A 19,607-nucleotide genomic window follows, 5' to 3' on the forward strand; every position below is an offset into this window, starting at 1 on the left:
TTTTATTTTACACTTATCTTTTCTCTGAGACAGTGCTGCCAACCTGCTACAGAGATGGCACGGCTGTATCCTGACCTCTTATGTAACTGGAAGAATTGGCGAGAGACTGATAGCGGGGCATATCGTCTCTGAAGCCTCAATGTTTATTTTCAGCCTCTGTTCCTAATAGTTTGGAGGAGCTTAGTCGACGCTCACATCTGTCACTGGCTCCTGGCAAACTGCTCTTAGCTCCCACTCTCCTCTTCTCCTGTACTCTGTCCTGATTCAACCTACTGACTTATCTGTTTATGACCAGGTCAAAGGTCAGAGGAGTGAGGGTGACGCATGGAAAGTTTTGATTAAATGTAAACAATGTCAGATGGTTGGACAAACCTGCGCTCCCTGTGCTGAAGTTCTCCTTTTCGTAAGGTGGTTATGGAACAGTTACTGAAGCCTTTGACGTCATTTATTGCAGCATGAAGGAAGAAGCTTTGCAGAGCGTCATAAAAACAATTAAACAGGAAAACTAGATTATGTTAGGAGAATGTCTTTGTATGTGAAGGTTTAACTATTATTCTACTCATTACTTGATATGTAACCGTGCTAAATGATGACAGATGATCATTCTAGGTCCAAACTGGTTAGTTCTCCTCACTTCAATGGGCCTCACTAACCCTAACCAGTAGTGTCCAGTAATGCCAAAGTCAGTAGTGTCATGTTTCCTGTTTTTGTAAATTTTAGGGCCTAATACTATATTGTTAGCTTACTAGGGGGGCCGTGGGTTCGAATCCCACCCACCAGGCTTGGTCCCACCCAGCCACCCAGGGCCACCTTAGTGCTGGTCCTGAGCACGTATAAATCGGGAGGGTTGCGGCAGGAAGGGCAACTAGTGTGAAAACTTATGCCAAATCAAAGTGCAGAACACGTTCCGCTGTGGCGAGACCCCTGAAGGGACAAGCTGAAAGCCAAAAAGGAAAAACCTACACTTTTCTAAGAAATGGCTAAAAACTGACAAAATGTAAAAGACTTTAATTTAAAAAAAGTCAAAAAAGCAAAACCAAAATCTAATGTTTATTTATTTTATAAAAAAAGGGCTAAATCATGTTTTACATGCTTGAAAATGTGTGATGCTAATTACACAACAATATTCCATTTATTTATGATCTTTTATAATGATCAGTCCTTTTTTGGTTTTGTATTAAAGTTGAAATTTTGCTTATCACTTTTGTGATACATCTGTCCACATCTGTATTTTGACGAAAGTAAATATGAAGTTGGGGAAATATATTGAGCAAGTCAGATGTATAAACAATGGAATTTGTTTGACAGCATTGCATTAGTATACACGGTCTGAACAAATTCTCTTATCGACAGGTGCGGCCACATGGTACTGATGGTACTGACCTAATAAACTAACAACTGAGCCAAAGTTTATTATTTTCTACAACAGCAAAGTCAAATTAGACTTCATGTCTCCCCTAGATCTAGATCAAATTTAAAAACTCCTTGGTTTTTGCACAAAAAGATAAGGTAGAGGAGGTTTACTGAGTGTGTGTGTGTGTGTGTGTGTGTGTGTGTGTGTGTGTGTGTGTGTGATCTGCCCTGCCCTCCCTTAGACAGATACGGTGGATAAACGGCTTCAGGAACAACACAACTATAATTTCACATCTGCTAATCTCACTTAGTTCACTTTTTGAGTGCAAATAAAAGCTTCAGAGTCACTCTCACGGTCTCAAGCGTTAACGGCTTTAAAAAGAAATGTTGCTTTAAAAGGACTTTGCATTCATGTGTTGTTGCATTACATTGACAGCCCTAATATAATGTGCATTATATAGTTTTTGTTTAAATACATAATATTTTGAGCTTCCCACAACTCAGCATAAAAGCTGTGAAACCAGGGATTTATAAAGTCCCAAGTGCACATTGCTCTGTATTGAGGGGTCACCTTTGGGAACCACTGGCCTTTTTAAATGGTGTATCAAGAGATAATAAAAAGCTAAAAGTTTCTTCCTCTTTACGTCTGCAGCAGTCACATCACTAAAATGCTTTTTTTTTTTCTTCATTGTAACGTCATGACTTCAAAAAGCTTACACAGACCAGTTTTCTTTAAGGGGTCTTAAACTTGTCAATGGATGGCAGTAGAATTGAACTCGTGCGTTTACTTTCTCAGGCCAATTTGCTTGTCCCGATGGCAACAATAATGCCACCAAGAAGTAATTTCTCTCGTGTAGAAAGCTGAGCCTGACTCCTAAACTGCAGCCCGGATATTTCTTTTCAGTGAAATTAAGACCAGGCGTCAGTCACAGGGGGTAGGGGCTGCAACATCACCTCAAAGTCTTTAACCTGGTGGGATGAAGGTTTTCCAAAAAACATAAAGTAAATGATTTTATGGTGTCTCCATGGGATTTGCTTTATAAGCCTCACGTCACTTGTAACTGATGCAGAAAACACAGAAAGGGGAGATTTTCCACAAAAATGTGGACTCGTGAAAGCAAACTATGGGTGAGATTTCACCTTCCCACTGTCGTGTTGTCCGTTGCCATGTCTTGATCACAAGGCAGCTTGTGTAACTGGGACAGCTGTGCATCATTGCGGTGGTATGACTTGATCACCAGCAGGTCCACATCCTCGACCTAATGGTTGAATTATTCAGTGAATCATGTCTTTTTTTTCCCCACTAATTCTGTTTACTGCATACCATACCTGACAAAGTTCGGCCATAAACCCACTGGTTTGTTGTTTTTAACACCACCCAGGTGTGAGGATGCTTGTATGTGCTATGTAGGACAGTGCCAAAAACTTTATAACGTTGCACAGTCTTGCAGTCGTTGCACAGAAAAATTGTCTCTTAACGACAACTATCCTGAAAAGATTTATTAATATTTATTCATATTTGTCTCGAGTAACCAGGAAAGATCCTCTCCCTGAGCAACAGTGACGCGGTTTCCTCTGTCGCACAAAAAACCACCTCAGATTTATTCGTATGTACTTTAGGAGTTGAGGAGAGTATTTTCAGTATAATGACAGTGAGGAGACCTCAGGCTCATGTCGAGCTGATCCTCTTCTCCTACTTGTCGTCAGCAGCCAGACTAGTCCTGGCTCAGTATGTTAACATGTCCTCCAACCCAGTCGACTCTGTGCTGAAGAGCCTCACTGACTGGAGCTCGTAATTAACCCCTCAGTTGTCAGAGAACTGAGATTAGAATAAGATTTATTATCTCAGTCTTTTCCCCAGCCAGCGTTTCTTGCAGCATTTGAGTGTTTAAATTACTATTTTTGAATTGTGGGATTTCAAGTGACGCTTACAGTCTTTACTGCAGTATTTGTTTTATACGTGTTTTCTAAATATCAGAATAGTTGACTCATGTTTTTATAGGAATAATTGTGCAAATTGTTTTGTTTTTTTTTTTTTTACATTTTATAGAAAACATTCAATAGCACTAACTATTGATTCATACGTTTTTGGTCTGTATTGTTTGAATTCTTTGGGAAGTAGCCTTCCGAAGCAGAGCATCACAGTTTCCCAGCACACAAAGCGATGCAAATGCTTGTTTTTCTGTTCACTTTTGACAACTTTGCATAGTTTATGTGCTATAAAAAAACAAGAAAACTCTCACGTGTGAAGCAGGAATTAAAGATGTTTGTTAAGTAAAAAAAAAAAACCTCAATAATTAAGTAATCACCACTGTGTCTGATGTTCTTACAATATTTTAATTGTTTTTTGATGATCCAAGTTAATGCTTGAATGGAATATGTTAGCTGGGCTTATATGTTGTGTATCATGTGTATGTATTGTGTATATGCAGTGTATCGTCATATTAGTAGGACTGTCAATAAGTAAAAATACATTTCAGTTAAGAAAAGCCAATTAAGTTTCAAAGGATTTAGAAAACTGGCACAAAATCTTAATATGTCCAGTTCATTTTTATGTCCGTTCACTTGATTCCCTGATCACATGAGACAGACCTGGTTTGGAGTGGTCAGATTGAGAAGGGGGACCACAAACACCAACGTAACTCTCATTTTTGCAGAGTAAACTCGAACTCTGTGTGTTCAAACAGCTCGGTGTGCAGCACCGTACTCAATGTGAAAACAACACCCGCTGTTCGTCACCATCTGTTTGCCTCTCAGGGTTCAGGACAGAAGGCTTTAACCGGGCGTCCCCGTGGATCTGTGGGTTTGAATCTATTGCTCAGACTTTACGGCCATCGTTTGTTCCATTAGGAGAGCCGTTCTTTACCTCAACAAGATATTTGAGCTTTACTATCCATCATATTATGAAAATTCATTTTTCATTTAGCCAGATTATTACTGATTATTTAAAGCTATTCTTTAAGGAAAAATGGTTTAGGTTGTAGCTTTATAGAATTTGCCATTTTTATGTCACAAGTGAGACTAAACAAAAGTTTGAAACTGCTATTTGGCAGCTTTCTAAATTGTAATTATGTTCTGAAATTCATGTTTTGGCTAAGGGATGCGTGATATATTATTTTAGGATTGTCATTGCAATGTATTGATGCACAGTAGTCAGAATGTGCAGCTCAAGCTATAACTTTTTTTTTTTTTTTCAAGACAACTTGCATGGTTTTTATTTACATAGCTAGTCTACAGGAGAAATCTGTGTAATATAGCCATATCTAACCACATGTTCCCTGAATGCAGTGACCTGTAGGCCCAGTGAACCAGTATTCACCATCATTCTTGACCAGTTTATTAAATAATGCTTTTTCAGCGTGTGGCACCAGCTCAAGTGCACTCACTTTAAGCACCAGGTGCTTTTCCATTTCCACTGGAATTGTATTACAATATGTTCATCCTAAAGATGCTGCATGAAACTGCTCTGACATCAGCATCAACATCTTTGTGCCTGGAGCAAGGGGACATTTTTCAGAACGGGCTGAAGGCAGGAACGACAATTGCCAAGCCAATTGCAGACATGGTGGTAGTGACACTGTATTTTCACAATGTCTTTATACTGAGTTAACGAGAGTATTAAAGTACGTCATTTCCCCCCTTCAGAAGAGCAGTCACAGCAGTCACCTGCTTTGGTGTTTGGTGCGTTGAAACCAGTTGCACAGTCAGTTGTGCATAAACGTGCTAACAGAACACTGTCTATTGAATGTCCTAATTTCTTCTGTGAGCACTGAACCAAAACGCATCATTTAACAGCTAAAGAACATGTGTGTCATTAACACAGTATGAATGTGAGAAACAAATGCTTCGTTCACTAAATGTGGGTCTCTACTGCATCTGAGTGTAGAGGTGTTCAGGGACCACACAGTGTAGGTCATTTTGGAATCTAGTTGCAAGTATTCTGGTATTTAAATGTCTTTTGAAAATTTTATTTATTCACTTTTGTTTTTTAATGTCATGTCATGTTTAATGTGTTAATTCACAGGGCTTTGTTAATTCAGTAATTAAACTTTATTTAAATGATTTACAAAGCTCTGGTAACTTTGGCCGAACGTTTACGTGAAGGAGCTGTTTTGTGTCAGATAATAAAAAATACAGGATTTGTTTTGATCAATGCTTTTAAGCTCTGATTACCAGTAAAAACACATTTCTTGCTTTCTGTACTCTCTCATTTGTTGCAAGCTTTCTGGTTTTCTACAACTTGTCAATCAGTAATCTAATCGGGACACTGGCTGCTCCTGCCTCATATAATATTGAATCTTTTTATATTTTTTATTAAAGGGAAGAGGGTGAGGTGTAGATAACAGCAGACCAATAAAAGAGAGTGCTCAGTTCCCTTAATGCCTCGCATGGCTGAAGCTGAAGCTTTTTTGACAGTTACAGATCTGCATGTCGTGTCCCTGTGAATGCTGATGGCAAGGAGAGCGTTTGTCGAAAGAGGGTCTTGTTATTAGCGTGGGGGTGTGAGGTAGGGAGATGTGATGGTGCATGTTAAACTTAATTCAGAGCCTCTTCTCGACCCTTAAAAGGGACGTCAGATGTTAGAGCTCTGGCTGTTTTAAACCAGAACGGCGTAGCAGGGAGTCCTGTTGTGAGTCTGTGCAGCGGTGACAAAATGATCACGTTTTCCTGACAAACATGTTGATGCTGTTGCATTTGCGAACCGATGATCTTCTGTGAACCGTCGAAGAATATGAGCGAGCTCAAAAAAAAAAAAGAGGAAAGAAAACCAGTGTTGAAGGGGAAACCCGATTATAAGTTGCCTCATCCTCAACACCAAGAAGGCATCAATACCACTTTTTTGTGTGTTTATTATAAATGGTGAATGTGTTGCAAAAGTTGCAGTGGGCTTTATTTTTGAGGTCATCCCTTAACTTAAAACCTCCAAAGAGGAATTGGGTGCATTTGAATTGGATAACGTTTAGGTTAACGTTAAAGTTAACTTAACGAAGGCAGATTTGTGCCAGATAGTGTTAACAGCATCAGATACAAGGCAGGAAAACTCATCTGTTGTCAGGCATTAATGTGATTTAATTGCACTAATCTGAAAAAAAAAAATAGTTGAATAATAATTCAGTTAACCACGACTTTTATTTTCTGTTTGCTTTGGGAAAAAAGCTTATTTCTAGTGTTCCAAGGCCACATTTTCAAGTTGCTTGTTTTTATTTATTTTATCCAACATTAAGTTTAATATAATTACACAAAAAAGCATCACGTTCTTACATTTAAGAAAATGGAACCTGTGAATGTGAATTTTCTGTGAAAGTACTAAAACCATTAATTGATTATAAACTTGAGTACTGCTCAACTGAAAAGGTTTATGTGAACTAGACTATAAATAACTTTGTGGGGCGGCAGTGGTTCAGTTGGTAGAGTGGCCACTCGACGACCATAAGGTCGGAGATTCGCGCCACATGTCGTAGAGTTCCTCAGGAAGGGCACCCGGCATAAAAACTGAGCCAGATTCGCAGGATAAGCTGAAAGGCCGAAAAACATTTTCTTTACATGTATATAGTAATAAATATTTGTCACTCATATGTTGTATGAGAAGCCACTAAAGCAAAATAGTCTTTTACTATGTTGAAGGGGTAAAAATGACACATTTGTCTCCTGAGTTTCTAATAAAGTTCTTCCTTTTTTCACTTCCAGCTCTTCCGAGAAGTTAGAATAATGAAGATCTTGAATCATCCCAATATAGGTAAGTGGATATTGTATCATTAAGCTGTGTGGAAAACTACGGCTAATCCTGGACAAATCTGCTATGATTATTTACATGTACACAAATCGAGGCAAACTATTGTGATAAATGTGATGATTTCACTGTTTCATTTGCTTAATTATTCACATTTCAGACCGATCTCATCTGTTTAAGCACGTTTTACATGCAGAGCTCCAATATTTGACCTTTTTTTTTTTTTTTTCACCAGACAGTCACATGAGCTGTCCACAATCCGCTTTAAGTATTTTTGCACTGTTGATTCAGTTATTGCCTTTAAATTTATTCACACAGATGTCACAGGACAATTCTGAAAAGTAGTGTGTTCTTTAAACTATAATCATACTCGTACAGCTTTGCGTTGACAGATTTTGCACGATTAAACACGATTTCCAGTGACATGAATGCTATGGCATGGATGTAAAATGAGACATGACGTGATGATAAACTGTCCCAGATTACTGTGCAGTATTGACCACCGTGCTCAACGGATGAGACTGAAAGTGAACAGCCCTTCTGTTGTTCTGGGATTAGAAAATGATGCGCTTTCGATCAATATATATGAGAGCACACTGCCTGGAGCAGTAGCAAACATTGGCATTGAACTACCAGCTGCAAGAGGAAATGCCAGCAAACCCCAAACCACAGCAGCAGGAAAACCTCAGCTGTTTACACTTTTAGCTGAATAGCTAAAAAGAGATGAGACAAGGCACCGTGCTTATTGGAAAAAAGCTAATTGTTAGAAAATGGTTAAAAAAAACGTTCGAAAAGTTTACAGAGCAAGACAACATGAAGTGAAACGATCTCTCCGTTCAGCTGACATGTGGACTGTGAGTACGGATCACACACTCTCATTAGAAGGCCGACTCCAAGCCACCAGCTCTGAGTTTAAGAGGATTTATTTCAACACAGGTCATTATCCTGCTGTGAATATGGCATTTTGCCTTTGTTTTGTTGACTGTCCAACTTTTAAGCCAGTTCACTGTTTTTGTTGTTACTTGCTACCACCTGAATGTGATTTACAGTTTATCCAGAACATATTCACAGCGCTTGACTTTTTCCTCATATTTTTATATTACAGCCTCATTCAAAAATGGGCTAAATGTATTATTTTCCTCAAAATTCTACAAACAATACCCCATAATAACATGAAAGAAGTTGGAATCTTTGCAAATGTATTAGAAATTCAAATATCACATGTACATAAGTATCCCAGCCTTCGCTCAGTACTTTGTTGAGGCACCTTTAGCACCAATTAGAGTATGATATGATGGTAGAAGCTTGACACACCTATTTTTGGACAGTTTCTCCCATACGTCTTTGCAGTACCTCTCAAGTGCCATAATCTTGGATGGGGAGCGTTGGTGCGCAGCCATTTTCAGATCTCTCCAGTTTCCGTCTGGCCACTCTACCATACAGGCCTGATTGGTGGAGTGCTGCACAGAGGGTTATTCTTCTGGAAGGTTCTCCTCTCTCCTGAGAAATGCTGGAGCTCTTTCAGACTGGCCATCGAGTTCTTAGTCACATCACCAACTAAGGCCCTTCTCTCTCAATCACAGTTTGGCTGGCAAAGGAAGAGTCCTGGTGGTTCCAGGCCACTGTGCTGCAGAAATTTTTCTGTACCCTTCCCCAAATCTGCGTCTCGATACCATCCTGTCTTGGAGGTTTACAGACAATTCCTTGGACTTTATGACGGTTTGGTTTGTGCTCTGACGTGCACCGTTATGCCCTGTTAACTCTGGGACCTTAGGTAGACACTTTTTTATTTTACTTGCAATGTAGTTTCAGTATTGGTTAATTTAATTTGAAAGATGACATGTAAAGTATGATATTTTTAGTCCAGCCGCATAAAACCCATATCTTTTGTTTGGTTTGAAACCAACCATAAACTATGTCCCTGTCAAGTTCAGGTTGATGTGAGAGAGATTCCGTTGTTTGACTGTAAAGATGTACTTTGTTACATTACACCTTTTTATGGTCTTATTTATTTTTAGCGTTTGTCTAAGCTGTCTTGTCTAATTGAAAATAGAGTAATTTAGTTTTAAAAAAAAAACAAAAAGCAGAAAAATCAAAGGAGATTAAATGCTAAATAAATCTTACTAACGGCCATTTAACAGATCAAGCAGACAAATAAACTTAATGGAGAGATATTTTGGGTGGGGGAGGAAACAGTTTTACTGATCAGCAGCTATGGTTTGATTCTAGATGCAGTAGGTTTTTGAGTAAGGCTCTGCAACAAACACCCTGCTCTTATCCATTTTCTAGTATTTATTTAGAAAGGAGTTTTATGTTTCTGTACATGTTATCTGACCTTTTCCTTTGCCAGTGCCTGTATTGTCACACAAAAGATATGAAACTGTACCAAACAAAGAACACAGATGTGAAACCCTTAATAAAAACAAACTCTTGTATTTTGACCGCTTACAACTGGATCCAAAAAGGAACTGGGCATTACTCCCGGGGCTGCTGTTTAATTCTGTTGCAATATACTGACAGTGTTTCTATTATAGTGTCCAGGGACTGATTAACTGTAGGATCCTGTAAAGTTAAATAGCAGCACAAACAGATGAATACCGTGAACATAACCTGAACTCTATTAGTTTCCTGAAGCAGGGTTTGCTGCAGGACTGTTGCAGGACACCAGAGTGTACTTACCTGTGTCAAAACGCACTGTGTGTCCACATTAAATGCAGCTGCCATGGTGTGTTTGATGTTGATGATGGGAATTCCTGCTAGTTACTTTTCATTTCTGATCTCTCGACGCCATTATTTGCACTGCAGAAATGTGACCATATTTACCAGAGTGATGATACTTACAAGCCCATACAGTCCATCTCTTGCTGTCCTTTCGTCTTTCTTCCTTCCCACTTCGTCTATATTTAGCAGTGCAGCCCTCAGTCGCTCATCAGTCGTTTTATTTCTTCAAGCTGAACACTCTGCAGCAAAAAAAGCCTTTGTACTGTACAGTAAATACTGAGTGCTGCACTAGTCTGTTGGATACTGAGCTCACATGGTTTCACACGTACACGTGACGTTTTCCCTTCACTAGCTGTCTGTTTAGGAAGACTTCTCTTTTTGGGCACTCGTGTCCATGAATTCATCATTCTTTTTCTGAATCTCCCCCATCTTTTGATATAATTGAATTTATAATTTCCTTTGTTTTGTTTTTTTTTCTCTTTTTTCAGTCAAGCTTTTTGAAGTGATTGAGACGGAGAGAACACTCTACCTGGTGATGGAGTATGCCAGCGGAGGTGAGAGACATCTAACACTTTTTTTTTCTTTTTGCTGTAGCCACACAAATGCAATAAAACGTAGCCTTTTTTATAATTTCATAAGCTCAACACAAAAGAAATCATCTGTCCTCATTGTTCTGTAAACTGTAATATATATTGCTGCTGAACAAAAGAAGTCAGTAGAAATGTGCACACGCTATGCTGCTTCCAAGGTCCCAAATATAATTTATTAACACCAACTGTGATAAATGTGTGTTTAATAATTTCTACATCTTGGCAGCAGCATATAGTTTAGTTTGCAGACTGTCTACCTTGGCAGACAAATGTAGAAGAATCCAAATGTCAGTAGCATTTAAAGGGTTTAATGTCAATAAACCAGCATGGGGGCGTTGTCCACAGACCACAGGGTCAGTGGTTCGACCCCCGTTCCCGGCTATATGTCGAAGTGTCTCTGGGCAAGGCACTACCCCCAAAAAAACTGAAAAAAGAGAAAAAAAAACAAAACAAAGGAAATTATAAATTCAATTATATGATATGCTGCTGATGGGCAAGGCACAAAATCATAGCAAAAATAGGGTAATAATGCATTTCACTGGTCTGTTTTTTCCCCCAATAACTTCCTTATGTTTTGTCAAACATCATGACCGTTCTTTGAAAAGTATGTAGTCTATTTTTACCATATGTAATTACACAGTTCTTTACAGTGAAAAGATGAATCTGGAGTGAATACACTGAAAACCCAGAGCAAAGCAGATCAGTGTAGAAAAACATGTGGGTCATTAGCTCCATGGATTTCTGCTTTTCTGAAACCTAACCAGGAAGACATTTCAATGTACATGCAGATCCGCAGGTTTAATATTGTGTTCAGCACCAGTTGGATGTAAACACACTTCCTACTTCTTCAAACAGGAATGTTGTAGTTAAGTCTCATTTGTGGTGACAATGACTCATTAAGTAAAGCAAAGAAAGGAAGACAGTTCCAGAAAAAGTCTCTAAAGGTTCCCAAAAAAAAAAAAAAAGATTCATTCAGACTTTTTTTGGTATTTGATATTTCACTGTTCCCCAAATTCTACCTGAGTGACAGCTACATCTTTTTATTAATGATTTTTCTTGTAGGGAGTTTTTTTTGGATTTTGTTTGTAGTGCAGTATCACATATAGCCAGAGGCTAAAGTCGTATCTTGTCATTGATTCTTTGAAAGGTCGCGTTCAGACTGCTGAGCCAAGCAGAGGCGACAAATTGTAAAGACCTGCTCAGCGAGGAGCAAATCATATCACTGAGAGGGGACGTCTGATCATAGGCTAAATACATTAGAACTTAATAAAGTAAATCTAATATTTCTTGCAGTTTGGCATTGATTTTCTATGAATTAAGGGAGAATCTCAAGGCAACCTCTCAGCACAACAGATTGCCTTGCAGCCCTGGTCCAGATGTGTAAGGAACTCTCTAGAACTAGATGTTACTCATAGAGACCATCATGAAACTTGTTATGCAACTCAGTGGAGGGAAATGACATTTGGCTGCAAAGTAAAAGAAACACGACTCATTCAGAAAAAGTCTCTCTGGCTTAGTAAGTGTTCTCAGTTATTAACCAGTTCACTACATTAGAAATGTATTGAGTGAGGGATTGGTGGCTTATTTTGGCATTTCAAAATATTAGAATATCCATAACAATGTAATGTAATAAAAACAGTAAAATGCCATATTTTGACATTATTAGACAAAACTAGATAAAAATCATTTACACTATAAGCATATAATCATTTAGCAAGAATCAGTGCTGTTGCAGCTCTTTCAGAGCTGCTCGTGTGGCTGTAGACTCTTAGTTTTCAGCCTTGTGATGTTCATAACTTTTCATAAGGTTTCCTACCCTCTGGTGGGGTTTTTAACTGTCCTCTAGAAACTCATTTCTGTGAGTTAGAAGCGATATCAGTGCTGTTAGTATAAAGTATCAGAACTTCTAAAGCAGTGAACTTTGTGTGGAAGAATGGCTCAAGATGTAATGTCATTATACAGGGATGTCAAGTTTCCAAAGCCAATTTTAAGTGTGTTACACTGTATTTATTTTTATTTTTTATTTTTCCATATTTGTGGTTAAATGTGCATGCTTCCCTCACCTTTAAAAGGGGGGGGGGGGGGTCCTCTATTCCACTTTTATTCCCTAATCTCCTCCCTATGGCCTGCATGCTGCCTCCCTTTAGCTCATACAAAGTGTTATGTGGCAGTTTCTGTCTTCAGCAGTTCAGTCAGAGAACGGCAATGAATTGTGGTTTCTAGAGCTCCGATATATAGACTCGCACACTCTGACTGCCTCTGCAGGTCAATGCTGAGAGAGTGGGAGGATTTAGCGGATTCAGGAAAATTGGGGGATGTGTTATTGTTGCAGGTTTTGTTATTTATTTTCTCTCCCTTGATATTAACGCGCACGCACTGGCCACTCTCATTTAGTTAGCACACGGATGAGCGTAGTCACGTTTTGGCTGGAAAAATGCTCAAGCGTGGGCAAAGGGGAGGGTCTGCTGCTGGAAGCAAGCTCGGCAGCAGCTTTGTGCCTCTAGGAGAAACTCAGTATAGCGCAAAAATGGTCAAGAAACGGCCTCAAGCCAAGCACATGGGTGACGGTGCAGAGCAGCTGCAAAGAAATGTTAATTTTGAAGTTATTTTTATCAGTGTATTTTTATAAGTTGTGACTCACTTTTGTTTCTTTCTGCCTTCTTTTCCTCATTCTTTGACTTCTATTTGTTGCCCCCCATCTCACTCCCTCGCTCTCTCTCTCTCTCTCTCTTGCAGGAGAGGTGTTCGACTACCTGGTTGCACACGGAAGAATGAAGGAAAAAGAGGCCAGGGCTAAATTTAGACAGGTAGCCAGCTTTCTCCCCCTGCAGTGTTCTGGTTTCACACCTCTTCTCCTGGCTCTAACTCACACAGTCCACTGTCCTACCGCAGGGACAGTATTGTCTCTGTAGTCTAAAGACTGATGAGAAATGTCCAGACTTGCCGCCTTCCCCATCAGTTATCTCTCAGTGACTGCCACACAAAGGCCACAGTTACAAAACTGTCCAAATGCAATTTTTTTTTTTAACTTATAGCGATGTCGGATTAGTGAAAAATAAGGATCATTCTTTAAAATCTGCCATTTTTGATTAATGTCTCAGTACTTTACTGTGATGCTGTCATTGTAGGCCAACAACTGTGACGGAGAGACTTTAAAACAGATTTTCAGTTTGGATAAATAAATTCAGCTTGCAACGGCCTATAGAAACAACCGTTCATTTGGTACAATATCACTGTGGCAGATATGAAACTGCAACCATCTACAGGCTTTTACAGCTTGTTGGCCTTGCTGCCCATATAATATTAGGTGTCATTAATTGAGCCCAAGTAGTTAATGTGATCGTACCAAATGCCCCTGAATCCTGGTTTTAAATCTTTTGATTCCTTTTTTTGCTACTGTAAATTTCTGACTTAAACTAAGCTTAAACTAATTTAGGTTTAACTTTTATTGATAATTGAAATAAAAAAATGAATCTCCTTCATTAGGACTGTGTAGAAGGGGTTAGATGAATTGGTCTTCCACCAACAGGCATCAGATTTTGATTTGCTGTGTTAAATGATTAGTGATTGGTAGTACTTCTATCACATGATTGAGGTGAGTCCCACCCCAGAGAGAGATGCATTAGACCGAAATCTGCCATGTGAAATAATCAAATCAGTGTCAACTTTGATTTGTTTATGTTGGCTCGTGTCACCTATCGTAAGATGCTAAGAAAATGTTTGTGATGGAAGCAGTTTCATACGTCATTAAACATGTGTTAAATGTTTAGTTATAAAACTGCCACTTGAAGTCAAGATCTAAAAAGTGTAAAATGATCAATTGAATGTACGAAACATATGCACATTGTTTCGACTCAGAGACGTGTGATTGTACAGCACTGCCACTGCAGAGGAAGCCGGTTCTCTCACCCTCTAGATGTCTGCAGCCCTATGTTTTATCTTTCCTGTCAGTGTCAACCACAACTTTTACTCCTCCTCCACCACTTCCTTTTTATCGCAGTCTGAAAACACACCCAGACATTTACCAAAACTCTGCTTGTCTCCTTCTTTTGTCCAGATTGTATCAGCGGTGCAGTACTGCCACCAGAAGCACATTGTTCACAGAGACCTCAAGGTGAGTGAAGACACTCGGTTTCTAGTCAGTTCAGTAGCTGCAGAAAAGTGTCTCAGAAATGGCTGAGGTAATGGTTTTTACACAGGCAGAAGCTTTAAGAGATCACAGTGCAGTGGAATGTGCAGCCGGAATTCAAAGAGATATCAGTGTTAAAGAAATGGTACAAATCAAAAGACCTCTGCCTGACTCCTCAATGAGATGTCATTGTGGTTCTTGAGTTTTCCTTGTTTCTCTTTCACAGTCGTGTCATACAAACGGTGTGAATCTTGGCACATTGATACACTGTTCATCCTCTTTCATTGTACTGACACGTACACCGATCAGAGATAAGATGATGAGAAAGGGCGGTTCTAATGTTTTGGCCGCCTCATTCATTTTACATGTGGTGGCCAAAACATTAGAACCACGTCTTCTTATAATGCACTTCAGTATGACTCCAACACCCACTCTGACCTCAATAATAAACACATAGCAGAATTATCACCTTTCTCACTGTTTCAACCTAAAAGCTGAGAAATAATCTTGTGAAAGTAGAATTCATGGCAGAGCCACTGTATTGGATTGCAGCATAATGTTCCTGATCGTTCAATATAATAGAGATTTGTTTTCTGCCTCACATGTCAAGCATCACATATGTACGTGTAAATAAAATCTGCCTTAAAGACCATCTGTCCAAACTAAAATAGACCAAAAAAAAAATATCAGTGCAGCCTGACCCTGCCTGTTTGTTTCGTCACTCACTTGACATTAAAATTATCCTGAGTCAAATAAGTTATAACATGGTTTGACAGTAGACTGGTTGCTGGTGGAAATATGCACACAATGATGAGTAGAAAAGAGGAACACTCATTCAATCCAAAAGCATTTATTGAAACAGCAGACTATTATATGGAGACGAGCGAGACGAGTGAATCAGCTGAAACACGGGCAAAGGTCTAGTTTCCAAATTTTGTTATTAAACTGACATCACATACACCAGATCTGATATATCTAGTATGTATCATTTTTAATGAGTGACTGATGATGAAACATCAGGGAATTTGCTGAATGTTTTAATCGTCAGCCAGCTGCAGAAGTTTCATATTTAAGAAGCTAAGCTATTACATGTTTGTAGCTGTGTTCCTGTTCATGTCAACTGTATAAATTAGCAAATGTCTCCACCTTTTAAAGCTAATTACTTCTGATTCCCATTAGATAGAAAGGTCACAGTGTAGGGAGCTGATGTCAGTGTTTTCACTCTCATCTTAACCTCCCATATTTCCACTAACGACTCGAGCACAGCATGTTCAATCCCACAACACTGCATAAGCTGCTAATGAGGCTCCTTTTTGCCCTTTTCTCACTTTCTCCTTCGCTATACAACCACCTTAAAACTGGCTTATGGGCGTGTGTCTGTAAATGTGCAAGTACGCAGTGCTCTGAACTGCTCACATGTTCTCCGCCACATCACCCTTTGTAGTGTACAGGCCCGCCTCCATGACGTGATTCACTTCTCCAAGTATAAATATTGATGGTCCTGTATTTTTATCTCAGCATCAGTGGGAGTCACTCTACTAAGAGAAGCCAGTGTATCTGTACAGCTTCACGCCTAAACAGTCTCCGCTGTAGAGCGTCATCTGTGACCCTTAAGCAGGAAGTTTTGAGAAGCAGGATCCTGGTTGTATGCAGCGTAGACCATGTGGGTTTTAGTTTTTCCTTATGAGAACCCCGAACACAACGGTGTTTAGTAATAATTGCAGGTGGTTCTAGATGTTACGATGTAATTTTGCAGACGTACAAGTATTCTGACCCCTTCACTTTTTGCACACATTGTTCAATATTGAAATTGATCAAATTGTTTTGACTTTCAGTGTATGCGCGAAAATCTATACTGACAAAACAAAAACATCTTATCTTTTATCGTTTGTTTTTATAAAAAAATGATTTTACTGTAGCTTAAACTGGGTTATATAAACATAAAAGCCCACAATATGTCCAAAAACACAAATCCAAAGTCCACCTGTGGCACACTGCTTTAACCAAACCACAGTACTATCTGAAGTCCTCCCCAGCAGCATTTTGTGGTGAGGAACTGATCAGGACAAGTGGATAAAATTATTTCCAAAGCCTTAAATCTTCCCAGGACAAGTGTCTCAATAATTGTGAAATGGAAGAAGCCTTGAATGCAGAGATTCTTGGTCTTCAGGCCAAATTGAGCAACCAGACAAGAAGCTACAGAAGGTTTGGGTCAGGAGTCCCAAGCCCTCTGCAGAGATGAGAGTACCTGCTGGAACAATGACAAGAAGCTAGATGGAAGCTGCAGCCTCCTTCAAAGGCAGTTTTGCCAGATAATTCTATCAATAAACCGGGTGGTTCCAAACTTCTTCAATTATGCATTTTTTGAGGACCCTGTGCTCCTGAGAAAATGTAAAGCTTTTGAAATAACAGTTTGGAGACACAGAAAAGCGTTTATTATTTTGTAAAGGAGGGATTCCTGTGTTTCTTCTTTTTATAAATAAGTAAAGATGTGTAGATTGATTGACACAATTGGCAACTATAACCAACTAAGCAAGGAAAAAAATGGTTTTTTGGGGGGGTGGGGGGGGGGGGGTTTAATCGCCATCCACGTCACGATAAATGTTGTTTGCCTTCCATGCAGCTGAGAACCTCTCAGGATGTGTCATTTCCATCCTGTGGCTCGACAGAACACTGCTCTGTTCATTCTGTCTCTGCTTCCTAATTAGTGAGTCAATGCCAAAGACTTTCTGTATTTTTGGAGGAAAACACAATTGCATCTACCAGGTCACGCAGCTCCTTGGTGGAAAACACTTGAACTCATCAGTGAAGCACATTTTTACACTGGGTGACATGTTTCTTCATAAGGCAAAAATAAAAGTACTGTAGATTTTTTTTCTAAACTGCACAACAGACTAATACTTGATTTCTGTAGGAGAGTGAATTCAGTGAATTACCACCAGCTACCTTGTCTTAGCATTAGGAGTGAAAATGTGGGTCACAGCTAGCCCCTAGCTCCACTGGCCAAAATCCACTTAACAGTTTATCTATAATTTATTTAATTTGTATAGGAAGTAAAAATGTAAAAAATACAGTTGTGGTTTCTGAGAGGTTTAAGCCTGAAAGGTTTAGAAAGCACAATACATCAAGTGACAAACAATTTTTACTATTTTAAAACGGTTTTATTCCACCAGGTCCCTTAGCAAGACAGATTCTTGCTGATGTTAAAGTATCCTAACAAGATTAACTATTATTAATCCATTCCCACTGAAATCACCCAAAAGCCTTTCGATGTTCAGTTTGAATCCCAACACTGATGATTCAGAATTAATAAACCTCAACGGCAGCTTTGAGTAAGTTTCAGTTACGTAAGTAAGTTGCAGTGACATACTGCAGAGAAAGGACTGTAACCCCTGACCTCTTGCTGTCTACAGGCTGAGAACCTGCTCCTTGATGCCGACATGAACATCAAGATCGCTGACTTTGGCTTTAGCAATGAGTTCACTCTGGGCAACAAGCTGGATACGTTCTGCGGTTCTCCGCCATATGCAGCCCCAGAGCTTTTCCAGGGAAAGAAGTATGACGGACCAGAGGTGGACGTGTGGAGTCTGGGGGTCATACTGTACACATTGGTCAGCGGCTCGCTGCCATTCGATGGACAGAACTTGAAGGTGGTGTACTGTGTGTTTGTGGATCTGTCTTATTCATGGTGTACGTGCTGTGCTGTGCGACAGAGCAAGTTCGATTGACAGCTGTTTAAATCTCTGATTAGCTTGGTCACTTATTAGGATGGAAATTGTTAAACCTTGATCATTCATGTGAGGAAATCAACTTTCACCATGAGTCGAAGTCTCACTAGGCGAAACTTGATGTAACATTACCACGGTAACAATATAACACTGTTACATTGATCGTAGTGTTTTCATTACTTGGTGTTTGTCAATCTTTTCTCTGCAGGAGCTACGTGAGCGTGTGCTCAGGGGCAAGTACCGTATCCCTTTCTACATGTCCACAGACTGCGAGAACCTCCTCAAACGCTTCCTGGTGCTCAACCCGGGCAAGCGGGGTACTCTCGAGGTGAGGGAGGACGCAGAAAATGTAAATATACCTCTCAGTTCTTAACACCTCCCCCCAGCACGTCTGCACCATTGGAGAATGCCATCTATCCTCCACCTCCTCTCCTCTCTAATGCATCCCTCCTGCATCGCCACCTTCTCTTCTCTAGTGTTGTAACCATAAATAATGCATCGTCATTCTTGTACTTGTGCAAAAAATTGTCTGTCCTGTCTCTTGTGAATCAAGGATAGCAGCATCATTTAAAGTTGTTTTATCCATGCAGTATATTTAAGTATTCAGATTTTTGTAATGTTTTAAAATTTCTGGCAAAACTAGAAATCAGATGGAAATTTCATTTTAGTCAATAATTGGATAACATTGGAAATATTCATACATTTTATTTCACTTGGTGCAAATATTAAAAATGCTGTTTTATGTAAGTAGCAGGGACAATGATAGTGTCAGAAAAAGGTTGACTGTTAAATTTTTTTTTTTTAGTTATAATTCAGCTTCCTTACCTGGTGCCCATCTCTGTATCATTAGCATATCAAAAATAATCTTTGTGACTGTATTTTTAGCACAGGAGCGCTCAACCTGATCATGCTGGATGATACTCTTATTTCTTTTAATCAAAGAGCTTGTTCATTTCATTCCTGTCCTCAGCGGAGCTTAAACATGTTGACTGACGGTCAAGCTCGGTCTGAACGGGACACAAAATGTTATCTGGGTCTAACTCCATTACATGGGTATTAATTCAATTAAATTCATCTTTTATATAGCGCCAATTCATAACAAAGTCATCTCAAGGCACTTGACAGAATAAAGTCAAGCCTATAAATTTGTATCGAGAAAACCCAACAAATCCCCCTTGAACGAGCCCTAGGCAGCAGGGGAGAGGAGAAAGCCTTCAGCAGAAAAAGGCTCAGGGTGGGCGGCCATCTGCCTTGACTGGTTGGGTTGAGTGGAAAGTGGAGAGAAAAAAGAAAAGCATTGGGCAGGTCGTTTATAATTGGTTATTAATATAATAAAGTAAGGGTAACAATGTAAA

General features: G+C 39.4%; 1 protein-coding gene across 33 annotated transcripts in view; it reads left to right on the forward strand.

Moving 5' to 3' along the window:
* Positions 1 to 19,607, forward strand: part of mark3a (MAP/microtubule affinity-regulating kinase 3a) — a 52,196-nt gene that overhangs the window by 8,506 nt on the left and 24,083 nt on the right. For 24 of the 33 annotated variants that reach the window (XM_067480478.1, XM_067480479.1, XM_067480469.1 and 21 more), the window contains exons 4-9: positions 7,042 to 7,090; positions 10,294 to 10,359; positions 13,132 to 13,202; positions 14,453 to 14,509; positions 17,938 to 18,174; positions 18,461 to 18,601. In XM_067480478.1, the coding sequence (XP_067336579.1) occupies positions 7,042 to 7,090; positions 10,294 to 10,359; positions 13,132 to 13,202; positions 14,453 to 14,509; positions 17,938 to 18,174; positions 18,461 to 18,601 (621 nt within the window). The remainder of the gene's footprint in view (positions 1 to 7,041; positions 7,091 to 10,293; positions 10,360 to 13,131; positions 13,203 to 14,452; positions 14,510 to 17,937; positions 18,175 to 18,460; positions 18,602 to 19,607) is intronic. The other 9 variants (XM_067480473.1, XM_067480483.1, XM_067480500.1 and 6 more) reach the window with 1 other exon arrangement.

Source organism: Channa argus, chromosome 16 (assembly GCF_033026475.1).
Source record: "Channa argus isolate prfri chromosome 16, Channa argus male v1.0, whole genome shotgun sequence".
Taxonomy (NCBI): domain Eukaryota; kingdom Metazoa; phylum Chordata; class Actinopteri; order Anabantiformes; family Channidae; genus Channa; species Channa argus.